The sequence below is a fragment of the Jaculus jaculus genome, chromosome 5 (genome assembly GCF_020740685.1).
Source record: "Jaculus jaculus isolate mJacJac1 chromosome 5, mJacJac1.mat.Y.cur, whole genome shotgun sequence".
Lineage (NCBI taxonomy): Eukaryota > Metazoa > Chordata > Mammalia > Rodentia > Dipodidae > Jaculus > Jaculus jaculus.
Genome location: NC_059106.1, coordinates 95355084 through 95377929, shown reverse-complemented (window position 1 = coordinate 95377929; position 22846 = coordinate 95355084). Strand labels below are relative to the sequence as shown.

At 39.9% G+C, this 22846-nt stretch overlaps 1 protein-coding gene across 8 annotated transcripts in view; it reads right to left on the bottom strand.

The window, feature by feature from the left end:
• The window catches only part of Nfia (nuclear factor I A), a 612310-nt gene that overhangs the window by 68664 nt on the left and 520800 nt on the right, over positions 1 to 22846 (bottom strand). For all 8 annotated transcript variants that reach the window (XM_045149015.1, XM_045149021.1, XM_045149014.1 and 5 more), the window contains exon 7: positions 17892 to 18020. In XM_045149015.1, coding sequence (XP_045004950.1) covers positions 17892 to 18020 — 129 coding nt within the window. The remainder of the gene's footprint in view (positions 1 to 17891; positions 18021 to 22846) is intronic.

The following is a 22846-nucleotide window of genomic DNA, read 5'->3' as shown; positions in this document are numbered from 1 at the left end:
GCTTTGACCTGCTATACACTCACACAATTCTATTCACTCTTAGTACTTTTCCACTTCACAGTGGCACCTGTCAATTGCTGTTCCCTCTGTCTCTATACAAGTCCTTCTGCTGAAGCCTCAGCCTTCCGATGCTTCCAAGGCAGTCACAATGTCTGTGTTACCTCCAACAATTATCCATAGTGACTCTCGGGTTACATCTCAGTAGCAGTTACCTTCATATTGCTGGGACAAAAACACCTGATGAAAACCAGCTGACACAAGGAAAGGGTTTACTTTTCCTTATAGTCTTGAGGGGAAGTTTTGTGATGGCAAAGACAGGATGGTGAAGCAGAGGCTGGGCATGACTTCTTGTCACAGCAGCCGGCAGAAAGCAGCAAGAGAGTGAGCTGAGGTAGCACTGGAAAGCTAGAGTTAATGTAACTCAAGGTCCATTCTCAGTGACACATTTCCTCCAACACCCCACTTCCCAAATTGCTACCAGTTGGGGACCAAGCATTCAAAACACATGAGTCTTTGGGGAACACCTGATTCAAACCACTGGAACTTCCTTGCCATTATTTAACATGGCTTGTCTGTGCTACTTGACCACATCTATATGCGATTTTCAGCTTCACATATGTGTCAGAAAGCAATGTGGCACAATATACAGCTTTGGAATCATAGACATGGGTTTAGCTCTACCACTTATCAGCTATGCATCTAGTTTTGTTTTTTGTTTTGTTTTTCCTTCCAAGGTAGAGTCTCACTCTAGCCCAGGCTGACCTGGAATTCACTATGTAGTCTCAGGGTAGCCTCACAGTGATCCTTCTACCTCTGCTCCCAAGTATTGGGATTAAAGGTGTGTGCCATCACACCCAGCTCTAGTATTTTAAATACATTCTTCCTTGTAAGCAGAGAGAGACAGACAGAAAGACACACACACACACAGAAAGAAAGATACACACACACACACACACACACACACACACACACAGAGAGAGAGAGAGAGAGAGAGAGAGAGAGAATGGGCACACGAGGGCCTGTACCCATTGCAACATAATTCCAGATACATGCACTACTTTGTGCATTTGGCTTTATGTGGGTACTGGGGAATTGTAAACTGGGTTGTTAGGCTTTGCAGGCAAGCACCTTAACTGCTGAGCCATCTCTCAGCCCCAAGTTTAGTTTTACAGCTTCTGTGACTCACTTTACCATCTGGATCATGTGGTTACTTACCTCATAGATTTGTTATGAAGATTAAGTAAGTACGTGTAGCATATATGCATACATTTGTGCATATGGCACATGATGCAGTTTCTGGTATTACAGTTATAGGTAGGAAACCTCTTTTAATAAGTTGGTATTTGTTTTCATAGTTCCGGTCAGTTTTCATTATATACAGATTGTAGAGTAAACAGGAAGAAAGAGGTACCTGTTGCCTGCCTATTTTCTGTGCAAAAAAATACATGAATATTGCTTAAATGGTATCAGTATTGGTATAACATGAAGGTTTTAAAATAATTTTGCAAACAATAAAATTTAAAACCCTTGTTGAAGGGATGGCTTTAGTGGTTAAGATGTTTGCCAAGGACCCAGGCTCGACTCCCCAGGACCCATGTTAGCCAGATGCACAAGGGTGCACAGGCATCTGGAGTTCGTTTGCAGTGGCTGGAGGCCCTGGCGCACCCATTCTCTCTCTCTCTCTCTTTCTCTGCCAAATAAATAAAGAAGTAAAAATAAAATAAAATAAAACCAAAATCAACAATAGTAGTAGCAATTAACTTGATCTCATAGTCAAAGAGCTAGGTATCATGCATGACCTGAAAACTTTTTTTTTTTTCTGACTGAAGATAATTTAAATCCCTACTTTTGCTTAAAGCTCAGGGTGTGAGACACCCTTGAAATTTAGAACTCTTAGGCTATTCCTTGTAAACCCTTTTCTACTTTGACCTCAGGTCTGGGCATTCACTCTTACAGCCCATACTGAGCTCCTCCTCCTCCGTGTGGACACACAGGCACACTTCTGACCTAAACAGAGGCTGAGAGAAAGTGGGGGTGAGGGAGGGAGAGAGAGAAAATGGGCATGCTAGGGCCTCCAGCCACTGCAAATGAACTCCAGATGTGTGCCCCCCCTTGTGCATCTGGCTAAATGTGGGTCCTGGGGAATCGAGCCTTGAACTGGGGTCCTTAGGCTTCGTAGGCAAGTGCTTAACCACTTAGCCATCTCTCCAGCCCTCTCTGGGCATTTTTAGGGAAAGTTTTCTGATTAAAGAAATCACATTTTAGTTTAGTTTCTGATGTGACATGACTTATAACTAAGAACAAAGTCTTCTCTTTTGGTCTCTAATCTCAAAATTTAGAGTTTAAAAATATTTATTTATGAGAGACAGACAGAGAGAAAGAGTGAGAGAGAATATGAGTATATGAGGGCCTTTTCTCCTGCAAATGAACTCTAAATGTGTGAGCCACCTTGTACATTCAGGTTTACATGGGTACTAAGGAACTGAACTTGTGCCACTAGGCTTTGTAAGCAGGTACCTTTAGCCATTGAGCCATCTCCTCATTTCCAAATAGTTTGAATTAAATAATTGCTGAGTCTCATCTATTTTAAATTCTAGGATTATATTTACAAATAGTTCAGCACAATTGATTCATATTTTAATGAAATTAAAATATAGAAGATTGGAAAAGAAACATGAACTATTTAAAAGAACTTATTTTCAAAAGAAGCTGCAAATCTGAACTGTTGGCTGTGATAGAGTTTTAAAGACAGGGAAAGTATTAGTTCAAGGATTGAGACAGAGCCCCAGCCTTTATCCTGACAGGACCTCTGGACTGACCATAAGCTAATTGTGTAAGCTACCATGATGGCTAATGTGAAATGCATTCAAACACCACCCAACAGCTGTGATTATTGCAAATACGAAGGGTGATAATTTAATAGGCAAACAAGTTGACCAGAATCCAGTTTTGCCAAGGGAACTTAGACTTCTACGTAATATGTCAGTGATGCTAGGAGATGCGAGACGAAGAATGCAAACAAATCAAAACAGTATTTGAGAAAAAGCTAACAACTGAGATAGGATGATGACAAAGGTTAACAGAAACAGGCAGGGAATCTCCTAAGTTCCTGCTGGAAGAGCCCTAGAGCGTCACACACCTCAGTCCTGCAAGAGAGCTTCAGAAATAAGACCTGTGCAGCTGCAGCCATGGGGACAATGGCCAAGTGATAGAATGCTGGCTGTCTGCAAGTCTTTCTCTATGCTCAATACAAAGGCAGGCAAGCAAGCAAGACCCACACAAGGATAAAAGCCAAAGGGTGATTGTAGCACTCCTCTCCACCAAGCTGTCAGGCAGATGTACAAGTTCAAGGTCTGTGTCCTTGAACAAGATTCCTTTTGCACTGAATCCTCTGCATTCATCCCATAGGATTTTCAGATGTCTTCCTAATGCTGGTAGATTTTACATGAGGGGAGGAAGCATGAGGAGAGTTGTGTTTTTTTTTTTTATCTGAGCATCCAATGCTGTGCTGGCCTCCTCTGCTCTTTCCCCCAGTGCAAAATGGATATGGTATGCTTTGCATGGACTCTGGAGTAAAATTCTTCTGGATTCAAGTCATTTTCTTCCTGTGTTAATCTAGACAAATTTTTAGCCTTTCTGATCCTGTTCTTGCATATCCAAGTGTCTAACAGCACCTAAAGAAGACCCTTCTGAGGGTTAGAATGGATGTATAGAGGTACCTAGTACATCATAGGCCCATTCATTCAACAAATGTGTTGAGAGTATACTGCATGTCATATAGTATGTTAGCTCAACTCAAGGGTAGTTGACATTCTTTAGAATGTTATGAGAAATAAGTGCAGGTGTATGAAAAATTATCAGTCATACAGTGCAGTGAGGTTACTCAGGCAGTTGGGACCAAAGAGTTGAAACATTTCCAAGTCACCTCAGGTCCATAGCATGAACTAATGGTCTCATTCTAAACCTGGGCTTTCCTGGTGCTCTGTAAATCCTAACTGCAGGAACAAGTTGTGGAGCATGAAGAAGTACAGCCCACTAGCCAGCATTCAGAGTGGCTTGGCTCTTCACTCTTGCAGTTGGCAGATGTAATTTCTGTCTGTCTTATAGTCCTGCATCTACTAGAAATATAGTTCTAATGTTTCTTTGGGGAACAGTCCCACTCAGCCTCAGATTATGCAGCTACGGTAGATTTAACCTTTGTTCCCTGTTCTGTGGGTGGGTATGAAACTCTTGCTATACCAAAAAGATACCTCATTATATTTTAGATACAATGACTGTTTAAAAAGTGAGCAATATGAGCTATAAGCATCCAGGGTAGACCCTTTTCTAGATCCACTGTAAAAAAGTTATTCTTTCCCCCCTTGGATTGCAAAACTGGTAGCAATTTAATCTGTAGGGAGGCTCAGAGTTAAAGACACTTGCTTGCAAAGCCTGTAGCCTGAATTTGATTCACTAATACCCATGTAAAGCCAGATGCACAAAGTGGCACATGTATCTGAAGTTTGCTTGCAGTGGCAAAAGGTCTGGCATACCCATTCTCTTTCTGTCTCCCCTCACAAATAAAAAGTAATTTAAAAATATTTAGTCTGAATTATTTTAGACTGCATGTTCTAAGCTGAGGCAATTTAGCCTGTGAATGGGGCTCACAGTGAGAAAAGCATGGTGGAGAGGCATCATCTAAGTACCTGGATCCACCACCAGAAGTCCTAGACCTTTTTCCTTTACATAAATGACCCATTATCATCCTTGGGGCAGCGAAGGAGAGGCTAAGCAAATTAGTTGGATTTATTAGTAGTCTTTTTAAATGAAACATATCTCTGGTTTACTGCCTAGTATTTAACTGTTCCAAAGCTTTTATCATGATACTCAGAAATCTGAGTATTCTGTAAGATCTACCATTATCCCTTGGGGATGACAAGATTCTTTCAAGTCACATTGTATGTCAACAGAAGGTGGCCACACAACCTGCTCTCCACAAACAACTCATGCTGCATTATCTCCAGGGTCTGCTCTTCTCACTACTGTCTTTCCAGGAGCAATGACATGCCTGTACCTGTCCAGCTTGTTCACTTGAGCCTCACACAGTGTGTGGCATGTGGCAGGCAAATGCTCAATGATTAGCTATTAAATTGACTCAGAAGCAATAGACTGATGAAACACAAAGATACTTTTTCCTCTGGCAGAAGCCATGACTGAGGAAAAGCTTATTTAAGTGATGTTTTCACCGTAGCTAAAGCATAGCCCATCCTTGGGTGGAGCCTCTTGCTCCCAGGGAGACAGTTCTATTCCTCCAACCATACAAGAGTAGGGGATGGAAGCTTGGGCTTGTTCCCTTCCTTAACACCATGTTTCAGACATGTGTGGCTCCTTCTCTGGAGACTATTTTTAGACAACAATAGTAGGTAGAAAGAGAGAACTGGTGGTGGTAAGTGAGGATTAAAGGATGGAGATTATTTCAAGAGAACCACACACAAAGCAAATGATAGGGGGACCAAGGGGAGTCTGAGAGAAAACACGTCTTGGACACTTACTACATAGCCAGCCTCTTATTAATAGGTCATTCCCTTTTCCCTCTCACTGATATGCTCCAATACCATGAAAGTGGAAAAGCAAAGGCTAACTGAAGATAAATGACTTGCCCTAGCTTAAACGGAACACACATTATCTGGGCAGAACTTGAATTCTATTCTGGCTTACTCTACTGCCAGACAGATTTCTCTTCCATACACTCTTCTGTTCTCATTTAAATTAGTGCTCAGAGGTCAAATTCCTTTTAGAATTATAGGAGAACCTAGAAACTCTGATGTTTCTCACATGTGTTTGCACATAAGAAAAAAGAATTGTTTGAAGGGTAGAAAGCAAGTGACATTTAATATAAAGAAATGGCAAATGACAAATGTAAATTTCCTGTGGAAATCTAACAACAGAAATCATGTGGTGATTAAATATACTAGTTTCCCTACACAGGATGCAGGATGGAGGGCTGACTTGTTGATCTTGCAACCATGTGGATATGTCAGAACAGACCCTCTACCCCTGCTCTGTGTGGGTGAGAAGCTAGGACTACATACGCACTGCCTGAGCTAAGCTCTGGTGAAATAAGTTACTTAACTTTAATATGATTTATGATTCTGTCAATAGGGGAGGTTCAAAATGCTGCACTGATACCTAAATGTGAACTTTATATTTAAGATAGATTGAGTGAATGTGTGTGTGGGAGAGAGAGAGAGAGAGAGAGAGAGAGAGAGAGGGAGAGAGAGAGAGAGGGAGGGAGGGAGGCTGACTTCACAAATTTTCCTTTTGTGACAAAATAAAGGAAAACACATACTGAGCAAAAATATGGAATCAACATTATATTAAGCTAAATGATCAAGAAAGTAACTGTCAGGGGCTTATCTGATTATACTAGTTACAGAGTGTCTGATAGTCTGATACCTGGAAGTGCCCCCCCCCCCGAGAATTTTAGGAGGCTTTGTTCAGAACCAGCGCCTTTCCTGTGTAAATGCATGCGTGTGGCAGATGTGTGGGGGAGGGGAAAGGGATTCCAAGGGAAGTCAGTTTCTTTTGTCAGGATGAGTATGAATGTAGGTCTACTTGGCTAATCATCCCATTTTCTGTCGCATTCCCTCCAGGGGACTTGGGCCTCTTGAAGAGATTAAAGAACCAAGTGGTCTCACTGATCTAACCTGTCCTCACTGGAACAGCACATTAACATGATTCCACTACAGAGGAGCTCTCTTTAGAAGTTTGCTGTGGGGATGACAAATTAACCCAGCAGGGTATCTCACACATCTATCTTTGCACAAATTATTAGTGTAATAGAGCTTTTAGTTATGCATTTATCTGGTAATTATTGAACAGTTACACAAAACCAAGCTGAGCAGCCTGGCCTTTATGAGGCTCACTTGGTGGGTGGCCTTACAGTTAATTTCAGATAGTTCTCTACTCTGGCAGTTCACTTGCAGACAAATTAGCTAAACAGCCTTCTCCTTTAAATATTTCCATGTCACAGTGAAACTCTTTACAATACAATAAAGGTACAGTTTTAATTACACGCTTCCTGACTTTTGTTTAGTTGTAGTTTTAAAACATTTGCTGGCACTGGTTTTTCCTTTGGCTGGGCAGTAATAGCTGGTTGTAAGTATCTGGCTAATGAATTTAATAATTTCCTGAGCCGAGACTTAGAGAGCCTTTGCTAAAATGCTGCATTTCCTCTTCACCATCCAGTTACTTCCAAGCCCAGAGACAATGCTTCCTTCCCATTAAGCTGGACACTGCACTTGCGCTAACTCAGACTGTTTCCTAGGTCCTTTTGCTTCTCTTTCTCATCATCTCAAAGGTCTGTAAGGCCTGTATTCAAAAAGCAACTCTGGCAATTTCTATTGGAGAATGACGATGTGATGTGATGTTTTCCAGGACACACTCTAGTCATAACTAAGCACCTTGCATTTATCTGTCAGTGATTTCAGCACCTTGTTTACAATAGGTACTTAATTGATTCTCATTTTCTTGAGAAGATTCAATTGTACCTAACCAGGAGAAACAAATTAGATTCAGTTGATCACCAGCATATTCTACAACTCAGTTAAAAAAGCTTTCCACAGAGCAAAGTTTGCAGCTAAGATGGGAGAAAGCTGAACAAACCTAGCCCTTGGGGTCTATTCCTAGGATGGGCACTATGGTGATGATGGGGAGGCACCAAGGCATGGTCCTTCTTCAGGACTTAACATTTGGACAATACCCCAGGCAAATACCAAATCTTCAAAAAGATAGCAAAGCGTTTTAAGCTACTCTCTCCTAATACATATCAAGGCAACAGTTCTTAATTAAAAAGACACAAATAGGTGAATGAGCCCTGCTTAAACACATTAGACCCTCCCACACGCTGCAAAGTACAAATACTTGAACACTATCATCGCCATCATTATTATAGAAGGGGGGTAGAAAGAAGTCCCTATTATTCCCAAATTTTGTTTCCATCACATCCATGTATTCATTCAATTATTTGACAGAAGGAATGAGGCTGGGGCATTCAGAGATGAACAACAGTGTCTGCCATGTAACAAGTGTGGGCATCATGTCTCATCTCTCCTTTCCTGTGCCTCTCCAATCATCTATGCGTATCATGAGTCTTCACCTCAACTGTTCCTGGTGACCTCAGCTTCCTGGAAGGTGAGTGTAATGCTCATAATTCTCTGCAGTATATTTTTCTTGGCCAAACTGAGATATTGTTAACTTTAGCCCTACAGATATTTCATCATTAAGAGCAGGATCCCTGTTTGGGCCAGGAGGATCATGGACTTAGAAAGGTTTATAGAGCATATAAACTTTTGACTACCTCTCCAAACAGAAACTAGAACAGCTCTTTGAAAGCTGCATGATAAATCATCGGTTTCTATGACTATTGTTTTAATATCCCTTATGCACCTTTTCAGAATCTGGACAATTTTGCTTCTCAACTCCATCTATATGTAATTGACACACAAAGATGAAGTAATTTAATCATATTTGTATTTTTATGCTAGTTTCTCAAGTCTTAGTTGTCTAATAGTATTACTTGTTCTGTTTGCAGACTGACTGATAGGAGGTAAAAGAATCAAGATACAGCATAGGTGTTAGGTTTATTTGGACTCTCATAATGACAAATTACATGTGTTTCTTCATGAAGATGTCCTTCCCCTTGTTTTGTATGGAATTTTGTGCTTCCCTGAGTCAGTAACGGCTGAACATGCATTTTCTGAAATACTTAGCACTCTATGTATTTCTAAATTTGGATTTTGGAAGATTTGCATATATGTTACAAGTTGAACATACTTAATCTAAAAATCTGAAATCCAAAATGCTCCAAGACTTGAGAATCAACATGATACTCAAAAGACCATTCTGGTACTCATGCTAACAGTGAGGCATTTCAACTTTTGGACTTTTGGATTAGGGTTGATTAACCTGTACCACAGCTGCTGGTTTTCCCTGTCTCTCAACCACCAGGAGGTAAGGACTCTGTGCGAGGACAGAATGCAGGCCTCTCTGGCTTACTCTATTCAATAACTTTAAGAATACCTTGTGTAAGTGCTTGGTAAATATTTGCAGAAAAATTAATGGGTCCCCAGATGTTACTATGAGTCTTCAAGTTAATTTTAGCACTGAAACAAGCCAAAATAACTTCAAAAATATTTGAAATGACTTGTACCTCACAGAAACCCTGCATGTGCCAAAAAAAGGCTAATAAAAATATGTGATTTTTTTATGTTGCTATATAAAAACTTGGCAAGATAAGACAGGTTATGTCATGATTATCAAAACATCTAAATGGCCATGTTATGTTGTAGATCACAGAAAGTGTGAAAACAAACTACATGTTCAAATAAATATAGCTTATTTTTTTAAGTGGAGAAGAAAAGGCCTTATTAAGTTGGTTGAAAAACCAGTAGACCAGTGATGAGTTCAGGTTTTGGCTCTGACCAACTCAGATTTCTCGTCTATAAGTCATGTGGAATATGTACAACTGCTAACTAATACCCTCTTCCATCATCTACTGGTCATTTTCTAACAATGCTCTCTTGGGAAGTAATGCATTCCTTCTAGACCTCGATCCTTTCCTAGAAGATAGCATTAGCCCATTCTTGAAGGGGCTTCTAGGATCTAGTTGCCTTGTACCAGGCATTACCTGTTAAAGGCCCACCTCAACAGTGCAGCCCTGGTGACTGAGTGTGCAGCATATGAACCTTTGGGGAACCCACCACAGGCAATGTAGCAATGACTAATAGAAGACACTACAGTTCTCGACAGCATTTTGATGCTACCATAACAGCATCAAATTACATACTTATTTTTAAATGAGATAAATACAATTTCTAAGGGCATGTGTGTGTGTGTATGTGTACTAGTGTTGACTCTAGGGCCTTGGTCATGCTAGGCAAACAGCCTACTACTGAGCTCTATCTCTAGGCTTTTATATATTTTTTATTTTGAGACAAGGTCTTACTAAGTTGCCCAGGCTGAACTTAAACTCATCAAGTAGTCCAGGCTGGCCTTGACCTTGACATCCACTATCTCAGCTGTTGAGTAGCTGGGGTTACAGGTCTATGCTACCAGGGTTGGCTTCAAAGTCCCCGAAGTTACAGTTTAACCATATTCTGTTCTTCACAGACAAACACATTGTTAGTGACATGGGGACACACTAGACCACAAATTCCCATAGCACAGTTTCTTTAGTGCAGCCTCTCAGTGAGGCTCCTCTCCTCATTTTGAAACTCTAAGCACAGTCACTTTACTCAGTGCAGAGCCTTAAATGAAGTGGCCATCTCCTAGTCTGCTGCTTTTGAAACTACAAAAGACTTTAAGCAGAGAGATAAATTTTAAGAACTTGTAGTTTAAAACAAAAACTTTTAAATATCATTGATTAATGCTCTCAATGATTCTTAAAAAGAGTTAGACCCCAGGTTTATATACATGTTTTTATTGACAATTTCTATATTTACAGACAACAAACCATGGTATTTCCCTCCTCTCCCCTCCCCTGCTTTCCCTTTCATAACTCTGCTCTCCACCATATCCCCTCCCTCTTTCCATTAGTCTCTCTTTTAATTTGATGTCATAATCTTTTTCTCTTATTATGAGGGTCTTGTGTAGGTATTACTAGGCACTGTGAGGTCTCAGATATCGAGGCCAAGTTCTGTCTCGACAGTTATATGTAAGGAGTGGTACCCTTCCTTTGGCTCTTATATTCTTTCTGCCACCTCTTCAATGGACCTTGAGCCTTGGAGGGTGTGAGATGTTTCAGTGCTGGACACTCCTCCATTCCTTCTTCTTTTTTTTTTTTTTCAGTTCATATAATTTATTGCAGTTAGCACACAGTTTAAAAATTCACCAACACACCAATAGTACAAAACTAAACAGCATTATAGGTTATTCCCCCCTCAGGAAAATAAAACATACTATACTCAAACAAAACAAAACAAAAGGCTTTTTAATGTGCAACAAAAAAATTAATTCAACATCAAATGTGTAACTCTCAGGTGCTTTCATCACTGCTCCTCTGTGCTACATTGTGAGACTACACCACAGCCCTGGTCTGCATATACTGCACACACTTTACACATGCCACACACTGTACATATACTGTACACACATACCACACACACTACATATACTGTGAACTGTATATATACACCACACACTGTCAACACACCACACACACTATCCACACATACATACACTGCACATACCACACACACTGTACACATGCTGTACACATACCACACACACCATACCCACTGTACACACACCATATATACTTTTTACTAAGCATGCTTTCATACCATGCATTGCCAACAAACACTGCTTGAAATACTCTGGTTCAGATGGGGGACCACTGCATGTGAGGAACTGCAGGGTATTTATTGTGCACACAAAGCTGACTGCTCTTACACAGAATGGTTTCATTACAGAAAACAAAAGCTTTTATTATTTTGTTTTACTGTCATTCCACAGCATGTATCAAATTACTAGATCTTTGCTTTGCATTCTGTTAGAATATTTGAGTTATAAAATTGTTATTTAAGTTGATGACTTGAGTTTTATTTAAAAATCTTTCAGCTAGGCATGGTGGTGCATACCTGTAATCCCAGCACTCAGGAGGCACAGGTAAGAGGATTGCTGTGGGTTCAAGGCCACCCTGAGACTATATGGTGAATTCCAGGTCAGCTTGGGTGACAGTGAGACCCTACCTCGATAAACCAAAAAGAAAAAAAATTCTTTCAACAAGTTTTGGCTTGGCTTGAGATTAGGATGGAATTACTATTTCTGAAACTGCTTCAGAAGATAGGTACTATGCACTTATGTGAAGCAGAATCCTCAACACTTTTGATTATGGTCACAATAATGATTAAGTCTGAAAAGCAGTAAAAGATGCTTTATGTCCCACATCAAATACTCAGTCAAAAGTTAACTCATGCTGGGCCTGGTGGTGCACACCTTTAATCCCAGCACTTGGGAGGCAGGGATAGAAGGATCACTGTGAGTGTGAGGCCACCCTGAGACTACATAGTGAATTCCAGGTCAGCCTGAGCTGGTGAGAATCTACCTCAAAAAACAAAAAACAACAACAAAAAAGAAAAACAAAACAAAAAAAAAAGAGAGTTAACTCATTATGTTATAAGAATAAATGAGTACCCATCTCATTCATTGCAAGTAAGTCTTTTTAAAACTAAATGATAAAATTATATAAATACCAGAGGACTGTTTTAAGATAAATTTCTTTATGATTTATTACCAGCAAATGTCTGATTTGCATATCTGTAACATATACATATATATTTGGGGTCATGTAACAAATTCTTGAGAGTCAGGAGAGATGTCTCAGTGGGCAAAGTCATGCTACATAAGCATGAGGAGCTGAGCTTGGATTCCCAGCAGCTATGGTGAAGCTGTACTCTGGCATGTGCCTATAATCCTAGCTCTGTGGAGGCAGAGATGGAAAGATTGCTGGGGCTTTCTGGCTAGCTCGTCTAGTTAGCTCCAGGTTTGATGAGAGACCCTGTCTCAAAAACTAGGTGGAAAATGATTGCGGAAGACATCTGATGTTGACCTCTAGCCTGCACACAACCATACACACACGTGGACTCCCCACACTCATGCCCAGCACACAAACACATGTGCTTACATGCATGTATATGCATTACACACACACATACAAAAAATAAAACACACATGCACATGCCAAAAAATGCCTTAGGTGAAAAAGGATATGAATAAAGTTTCAGAAGCTCTGATCCAAGTCACAGGCAAACTGGCAGCTCTTGAAAGAGCAGTGATAAGCACAAAGACTTGTTATCAGTAGTAGTGAATAAGATAAATTGTCACAATTAAATACTTTATGATGGTTACAACTTTAGGTAATGGTAAATGGAAATCTTTGAAAGCCCAATCTTTTAGCTTAAAGTGCCCAATAAATGTAATAATGTATAATGACATAAAAATGCCTTTGCTGAAATTTAAAAACGTCTGCTACCCTGGGATATTCCAACATAGTTTAATCAGTTTACCCAAGTCTAACCACATAGAGACATGGGTGGTAAAGTGTTGTTCTCATGACACAGGTGACCCAACTGAGACCACAAGGTTAAGTGATTTATCAGAGCCACAAAGAAAGCCATGGTCAGGGAGGGGCTGAGGTTTAAGAAACCACATGCCTTTACCTACACAATGTAAACAGGGAAGTGGCCAGAAGAGCATGTTCATCAAAGCTTTATAGTGACTGTCTCACTGTAGAGGGAAGGCTTTGGCTCTTTCCATCTCAGACATCCGCATCAAGAAATAGTGCATGCAAGACCATACCTCTGTCCTTGCTGGGCCTTCCAAAGAAATGAGAACCTATCAGTGTGTTTGAGTGTGGCAAATGTCTTTTATGTATGCATTTCCATGAACTCTGGCTACTTTTTATTCATCTAATACACAAAATACTGGATGAGGCACCAAGATACAAAATGTGTGAGAGATCCTTGTCCCCTGACATTTCATTCCAGAAGGGGGTCAAACATGGACACTAAGAGAGCAAGTCAAGTATAGAGGAAGTGCAGAATGAGAGCTTCCAGGAGACTAATGTCCATGAGGGGTAGAGGCAAGGTACAGCTGAGGGGCTCCATGCTCACAGTAGCATAGACTAAGTATCCCTATTCTGAAAATCCAAGACTGAAATGCTCCAGAATCTTAGATCTGAGTACTGACATGATGCCAAAGGAAACTCCTACCCTGACCTCAGGAATGAAGTGTCTGTCGCATGCAGGCATGTTAAAAACACTGTATAGAATCCAAACAATGTATGAGGCATAGATGAGTGAATTCCATGTTGACACTTGGGTCCCCTCCCAAATGATATCTCATTATACATGTGAAAATCTTCCCAATCCTGAAATTGCACCTGGAAGCACATGTAGTCTCAAGCATTCAGACAAGCAATGCTCAGATTGGACTTGAACTGGGCTTGAGGATGGGTAAAAATGTCCACAGGTGAAGGCAGTAGGGACAGCGTGAGACTTTCCAAATCTGGATGAAAGAGGATGGTTTGCTTCTACAGCATGGTGTGCTGCTTCCTGATATTGTGTGCTGACCACAAACATATGACTTCACTGACCTTGGCCACCATGATTCTCTGTAGAACCTCTGTCTCAGAGAAGTCACAAGAGCACCAGGGCACAAAGTTGGCATGAGGATGGTACAAGTTCAAATACTCATACATCTGACCCTCTAAGCTTTTGTGCTTCACTACTCTACAGTCAGGAGGCTTAGGACCCTCAAAGTTCATGTGTTGAAATTATAAATCCCAGTGACCTGCAGGTGGGGCTTTGAGGAGATGATCAGGTTTGGATGGCAAAGGCCTCATGGGTGGGATTGTTCACTTATGAAAGAGGCCACAGAGACCAAGTGAAGACACCACACAAAGACAGCATCTCTAAACCTTTGTCAAACACTGAATCTGCCAGCACTGTGAGCATGGACTTCCCAGCCTCTAGCACTATGAAACATAACTTCCTGTTGTTTATAATCCACTCACTCTGTGGTGTTATGTTGTAGCTGCCCACATAACTTAAGACAACCATTCTAATGGCCTTCCTCCTTTCAAGGTCCACTTGTTCAGCCTCTACACTTTGTCACCTTTACATAGAAAGGTTTCTTTCATCATGATAGCCACCAAAATTCCAAACACAACTTCTGGGCTTGCAGTCAAAAGTAGGGTCATCTTTTTTTAGGGGGGAGGAAGGTGACTGTTTTGCTGTAATACTATTGAAATAACACCTCTGGCCTGAGCACTGAGTTGTCACTTAGTTACTGCTACTGATAGATGCTTGTCTGGTTGAGGCAAGCTTCCTAGAAAGTTCTGGTAAGGGAAAAGAGGTCTTGCAACCTGATATATATCAGAGGCGCATATATATTATTAGGCCTTGGGTTAGAGGACATTAAACACCCTGGGAGCCCCATCCTTGTGCCCTTTAAAAGTCTGGATTTATGTATTTTCTGGTTTTCCCTTTGTGACCTGGTAACTGGAAAAGAAATGGTGGGAGAGAAAAAGGTCGCACTTAATGTACACATACCACTGTTATGCCACTGACCATCTCAGGTGGTTTCTTCTCCTTAAATTTGGCCTTATCTTAAAATAACAGGTTTTAGCTCCAGGTGGGTAGTATTGCAAACATGAGCTTCCCAACTGGTTCATAGGAGAATGGAAAGGAATACAGAACTTACACAAGTGTTCTTCTACTTGAGAGGTAGAATCCCGACTGCTTAATAATTCCTTAGCCAAAACATGTCCTACATTTGCCTATCCCTAGAACCCTTTGTGCAGCCAGAGATGATCTTCAGCTTCTGATTCTCTTGCCATTACCTCCAGAGTTCTAGGTGTGCTCCATCATATGCAATCTTATGCAGTGCTGGGGACTGAAGCAGGGCTTTTGTATGTGTTAGGCAGGAATTCTTCTCAACTGAGCCAACATTCCTAGCCATGCTTTCCCTATCTTAAGTCTGTGTTTCTTACTGCAAAGATTCAACTGAAGAGTGTCACCACCCCACTCCAAGTCCTTTGCCAGACCATTAAGGGTGGGGGGCAGTGAGGATGGGTGCCTGAGTGGCCTTTCCCAAAAGGAGAATCAAGTATGCTGGGAACTGTCTTGAATTCTGGTGAAAACAGAGAATCTCAGTACCCCATTACTCTTAAACTAGAAAACTTTCCCTCTCATCTATAATTTTATGAGTATGAATGGGAAGAGGAAGGCAGAGGACAGTGTCTTGTGGGTAAGGAAGTGCAGTCTGGCCCAACCCAGTGTGGGCCAGTTTACCAAATGTGCTTAGTCATCTAGCATAAAGAAGATCCGGGTCATGGACTTGCAGGTGAGGCACTGCTTGATGTATAGGAGTCCCCCTTTGGTATTCACTGGATAAGCAATGATATAAGCACATTGTTTTATACTCTTCATGTTCCAAAATCACAGTTATATTGTAACATTTATATAAGAATGTAAGCCTTGGAAGAAACACTTATTGCCTAGTGATATCGTCTACATTTCACTGGAGAGGCTACTCCAAAGCCAGAAAGAAAGTGGGAAGGAAGAGGAAGATTACCCGGCTCTTGATGGCACATCACACTCTTGCCTTTATTACCTTGTTCTATAAATCTTTTCTTTGCTTGAAATATCATCCATATATAAGCACCTTTTTAGATCTGGCTTCAATGTGCTCTATACTTTTAAGCCCCTTTATTTCATACAAAGTGGTAAGTAGTAGCTGATTACTTTATCTACACATTATCTTCTCTAAATGCCTGTTTTCTTATGACTCAATCCTGTTTTAAGCTGCATGTTCTATCAGGACAAGAAACAATAACCGCTGTGTGTGCACAGTGACAGGCACCCAGTATATCTTCATTCAATGAACAAATGAATGAACCTCCATAGTTCTTTCCTCTGAGTTCTATAAAAATTTTTGCTCTTAACATTTATTTAGCACTTGAATATGTTAACCTGACCATAAAAAATGAGTAAAAACACATACCTAGATAATAAATACTCTGACTTAAAGTGACTTCATAGCTTGCATTCTCCACTATGGTTTAGATGCTCAACACATGCTAATGATGAGGGAATATTATAATAATAATAATAATACCATTTTAAAAGAGGTTTATTCAGATGTGAATTTTCAAGTTTTTATATAATATGTAATATTGTATACATATATGTGGATATATACATATATATGTATCAGGGTAAGCATCTGTGCTTGTAACTACACATAAGTGAAATTACTTACTGTGGGCTCTTGAGAAATCTCTATCAATGATTACAAAGTCTTTAAGAATGAAGCAAACAAGTTTCTGTAACGGTCAATACAGAAACTGGCTCACATGGCAAAGTTCTTATTTCCCTCAGTGGGATTTCTTCATGTGTGCATAGACAGACCTCTCTACTGCCATATTTCCCTGAGATGCACACACCATATTCATAAAACAACTCAGATTTGTAGACTAACATTGAGATTACTGCAAGAAATATCAGTTTCCCCAGGCATGTATCAAAGTAGACAAGAGACCATAACTTTCTCAGATGCTTTATGGTACCAGCTGGTAGATCACAGACCTACCTAAACAAAAATCTGATGGGAGAATGTGAGCGTGGTTACAATTACTCACACTCCTACTGTGGGAGTTTCATAAACAAACTAATAAATATTTTCATCTTGCAATAAGATTGAGTTAAGTGATTTGCTGACATTCTCTTGAGGTTTAAGGCTTGTCTTTAATGTGAAATACACATCGTATTTCTTGTGGACACATTTTAATAATAAACTTAAAAGCACACGAGACTGAAATAATGAAAACATTGCAATGAAAACCAGAAAACTATCTACCACTTCAAAAGGAGTGAATGAGAATAGCTCGTCAACACCCTGATGCAAACAACCTCAACACAAGATGCCACATATGGAAATCAGGTTTCATGTAAAGAGAATTGGCAGGGATGAGAGAGTGAAAAAAAAAAATCTATTACTTGAAAACAGGTAACTGGCCATATGGAAAGATACATACCAATACACAAGTATGGATACACATACACATACATTTTTGGGAATGTTTGGTTTTGGTTCAAGTGAATTCCTACCTCTTTGCCAAATCTCACTGAGCAAACAAATAGGTTTGGTGCCTTTTAACCTTAAGAAAGGGACAGATTTGATACCATATTCTCTTTGGTCTGTAAAAGTCTAAGACTTCCCTCCAAGATAAGAAACTGGACTGTTCATGGTCCCAGATGCATTACAGGGTAGCCCTCATCTCCCATTTGCTACTCTGGCCTGCAGGTCACGATGCCAACACACCCAAGCGTCCCTGTGGAGCAGCTCACCTCTGGGTCCTGTAATGACAGGTCGGTGATGCTGGGTGAAGGCCGTTCCCAGGGAAGAGGTCTGCGAAGGGGAGGGGCTGCTGAAACCAGACTTCTCCGACTTCTTCAGGGTGGTTGGAGATGGCATGCCTGGCAAGAAGGGTTGATTGACAAGTACACTTTAGTTCACAAAACAACAGCTTGTGTGGCTGAAGAGACAGTACTTACAGAACTGAAAAAATGAACCCTCATAAAGCAGCCTACCTCCCACTTGGTATATAAAATTCATTTTGAATTGCTTTGAAATGCTCATAGGAACAGATGTACCCCTGATAGGTGGTTCTATAATTGATTTTGGTTTATCCTACTCAATCTCTGTTTGGGGGTTACTGATCTTATTGACATAACATTGGTTATATCTTGGCTCTTGTGTCTCCCTATGGCCCATATTATACAGGCTTGATCCTGAGTGGTGCTGAGGTTTAGTGGGAGGTTTTGAGGTCATTGGAGGCATACTCTTGGAAAGAACTGTGGGATCTGGTCCTTTCCTCAGACTCTTATTTTCTGGCCATGAGGTAAGTAGCTTTTCTCTGCTCTATAGCTCCTGCCTTTGCTACCCAGCATTCCTACCTGACACCTAAAAGCAATTAGTCTACTTCATGAACCATAAATAAAACTCCTTTTCTCTTTATAAGTTGATTACTTTGTTACATGACAGAAAGCTGACTTACATAGGCTTCAACTCTCAATGTTCCTAACATTTGCTGCAAGTCTGTGTGACCTCTGGGACCCTCAGAAAAAAGGCTGCCTAAGCTCATGCTGACTTCACAGGCAGTCATTTTGTCTTGTCAGAATTAAGACACTTTAACATATTTTAAATAACTTAGGGCTTCTAAAAATATTTTATTTATTTGCAAGGAGAGAGAGAAAAGAGAGCGAGCGAGAGAGGAGCAGAAAATGGGGGCACCAGGGCTTTTAGCCACTGGAAACAAACTCTAGATGCATGCTCCATATTTGGGCATCTGGCTTTATATAGGCACATAGGTACATAGGAACCCAGGTCCTTAGGCTTTGTAGGTTAGTGCTTAACCACTGAGCAATCTATCCAGCCTTACTTCAATTTTTTTAAACATAAAAATACTCTTGTCAAAAAAAAATGCTCTTGACAATGGCAGCTCAGTTGTAAACAGAATTTTTTTAAGCCATAAAAAATAAGCAATTGGGAATGGTTAAGTAAATATGGCAGAACCATTGCAAAGAATACTGCAAAAGAGTGATGGCATGGGGAGATATTTATAATATGATGTTGATTGACACAAGCAATTATGATTGAAGTACATCAACCATTGGGTGAATGATATAATGTAAAAGGTATTTCTATGTACAGAGAAAGAACTGCAAGGAAATGGACACAAACTTTACAGCAGCCCTTCCGCAGATTTGGATGACTGTCCCTTCTGTTTGCTTACTTGTCTTTTCTATGATGAACATATATTACGCTTATATTAAGAAAATATAATAAAAGCTTGTTTTCAAAAATAGCATTTTTACTATAGTGTCTAAGGTTTTCACAACACTTCAGGCTTAGGAAATGCTTTGGAAGGAAAAATAATGGGAAAACAGAGCCTTGTCATAACTGAATTTGTAATGTTCTCAGCAACCATGTTGACACAGACCACTGGAAGCATCTCTCACTTTGGTGCCAATTAAAACAATGTAAAATTGGATGTAAAATAAAGGCAATGACTCCTAGTCTCTACATCATTGGACAAATTTAGGCTGTCTCAACATTCTAGCACAAAATTGTCAGCACAGATGTCAAAAGAACCAAGTTTATTTATGCATGGCTACCTATGATGTTTTGTCTATGATCTCAGAATTATTTGGGTAAACTGAAAAAAAAATAATCAAAATATTGATATTAGTATGTAACTTTTACTGAATAATGCCAAGATTGTATTGCTATAGACATGTATAAAAATTTAGATTGTTTAGACATACCTAAATATATCTTTATTGTTTTTTTTAACTTTTTTATGTTAGGGAGAGAGAGAATTGGCAAGCCAGGGCCTCAGCCACGGAAATCAAACTCCACACACTTGCACCACCTAGTGGACATACGTGACCTTGTGCTTGCCTCACCTTTGTGTATCTGGCTTAAGTGGGATCTGGAGAGTCAAATCTGGGTCTTTAGGCTTTACAGGCAGCTGCCTTAACTGCTAATCCATCTCTCCAGCCTGTCTTTATTATTTTTGATCAGAGTTTACTTAATGTGACTTTACAACGTGACATTCAAATGTGTCTACACTCAAAGATTTGGTAAGGATATATATGATGTCTGTTTTGGTCCTTTCTATGTTCAAAATATTGATTAAAGGTCTCAAACACACCAAAGTATCCTCATGAGTTTTAAATTCTCAGTACAGATCTTGCCTTTATCAATGGATTTACCAACAGATGTGTGGACATAGCAAAACCTTAGGTTTTGATCCCAAGAAAGAAACATACTGAAAACTAGTAACCACATTTCCATGGTCAGATGAAAGCATACTACAGAATAGTGCATGTGCTCATACATGTGGATCAAACTTTAAGACCAGTATCTATGTGATCGGAATTAAACACAGTAACTAGGCCAACAGTCATGTTTGTTTGTTCGTTGAAGAGGCAACCAGACATAGCACTGCAGGGTATGAACAGGGCTGTGCACTGAGGTTGGGGCTGAGTACTCAGCTCAGTCACCTCATGGCATGATACCTGGGTAGCTCTTTGAAACAAGACACTAAGGGAATAAAAAGCTATCTGAAAAGTGACAAATCTCCCAAGTCATCTTCATCTCTTTTGCACAAACCAATTTCAGCTGCCAACTAGTCCACTAATTTAAATTCAGTCAAATGCCTGAATTGTGTTATGAAAGACATGGAAACGAAAATGGTCAAAACTTTGAACTCACAATTTTTTTCAAACAATGGAATCACTTATGAGATGCTTTCTGAATGAACCTTCTTGACTGGAGAAAGTTGTGATTCTTTGAAATGTTTGTGTTCTCCCCTCCATGCCATTATAAATAGTGCTTTATGGCTTTATGACTTTAATCAGTGTCATGTTTACCCTTCTAAAAGAGGAAGTCTAAGTAAAATGTAGGCAATGTAACAAGCACCAAGAATTATCAAACTTGTAAATGAGTTCAAAAATAGCAAAACTTAAACTTCCCTTGTAAGAGTTACAGAAGGCAGACACAGAGTTGGTGTGTCAGAACAAGCCAAACACTGCCCAGGCCTCAAAGCTTATCAGTCAAGTAATATGAACCCTAGGGCTATCATGAATAGCAAAATACTTTATGTTTTCAATTTTTTTGTTTATTTTTATTTAGTTATTTGACAGTGTCAGAGAGAGAGAAAGAGGCAGATAGAGAAAGAGGGAGAGAATGGGCGCGCCAGGACCTCCAGCCCCTGCGAACGAACTCCAGACGTGTGCGTCCCCTTGTGCATCTGGCTAACGTGGGTCCTGGGGAATGGAGCCTTGAACCAGTGTCCTTAGGATTCACAGGCAAGCGCTTAACTCCTAAGCCATCTCTCCAGCCCAATGTTTTCAATTTTTAAAGACTCATATTGAACACATTTCCTTATTATATACTTTAATATTGTTCTCTACATGCATAATGCATATTTTGGTTAATTTGTTTTGTATATTTAATTGACCAAATGAAAATTCAAAATGTTTGTAAATTGCTCTGTGCTAAAAGCTAGAGAACATTAATCTTGGCTTTTATTTTTGAAATTAAATTTTGTTTCTGTACGTTGCTTTAAAAATAAGTTTCCTGTTAAAACTTCTAGCAATTATCTATGTATAACCATCATGCAACTACTGTATAAATTAATAGCTGATTGGAATTTCTGAATCAAAACATTAAATTCAATATTTTTTAGAATAATACAACTTTAAGAAAGCTGAGGTCTGGGCTGGAGGGAGTGCTTAGTTGTTAAGGTGCTTGCTTGAAAAGCCAAAGAACCCAGGTTCAATTTCCTAGGACCCACATAAGCCAGATACACAAGGTGGTTCATGTTTCTGGAGTTCACTTGCAATAGCTTAAGGACCTGGCATGCTCATTCTCTCTTTCTATGTGCCTATCTCTCTGTGAAATAAATAAAATAAATAAAGCAGTTTTTCTTTAAGTAAGCTGGGTTCTTAGTCTAAAGCCACAAAAAGTTAAATGTTGTCAATAATTATGGGAGCTTGAAAGTGGACCCTCTACTCTAGAAAGGAATGCAGGCTGGACAAAACTGTGATTGTAGCCTTGTAAAACCCTGAGCACAGGCCCTGGTTAATCTCTCTGCACTCAGACTTCTGACCTATGGAGATGGGAGGTAAGAAATGTGTTTTGTTTTAAGTTGCAAAGTTTGTGATAACATGGGACAGCAGTGGGAATCAACATGAAATGTAAATAGGAGACTGTAGTTAATGCCAGCAGCACCTGCTATGCAGCACTGTGTAGAATTCAAGATGTTCCCATATTTTATACCTAATTTGACCTAGGTTATAAGGTTTCAACTAGTCTATGCTTACTCAGAGGAACTGGCAAGACCTCAGAACAGAGGCAGGCTAGAAAATGGGTGTCAGATAAAGTAGTAGCTACTTTCAAGAGGACAACCCTTTCTGAAAACTGCTAACTTCCCTGTGATTCTTCTAAAATATAACATTCGCAAAATTAGATAAAAAGTATTTAAAAACTCAAAGTAAACTCATAGAGTCGCTTATAAAAAATCAGGGTTGAGCCGGGCATGGTGGCACATGCCTTCAATCCCAGCACGCGGGAGGCAGAGGTAGGAGGATCGCTGTGAGTTCGAGGCCACCCTGAGACTACATAGTACGTTTCAGGTCAGTCTGGGCTAGAGTGAGACTCTACCTCGAAAAACAACAACAACAGAAAAACAAAAGCAAAAAAGTCAGGGTTGGTTTTATAGGCAACTTTCTTA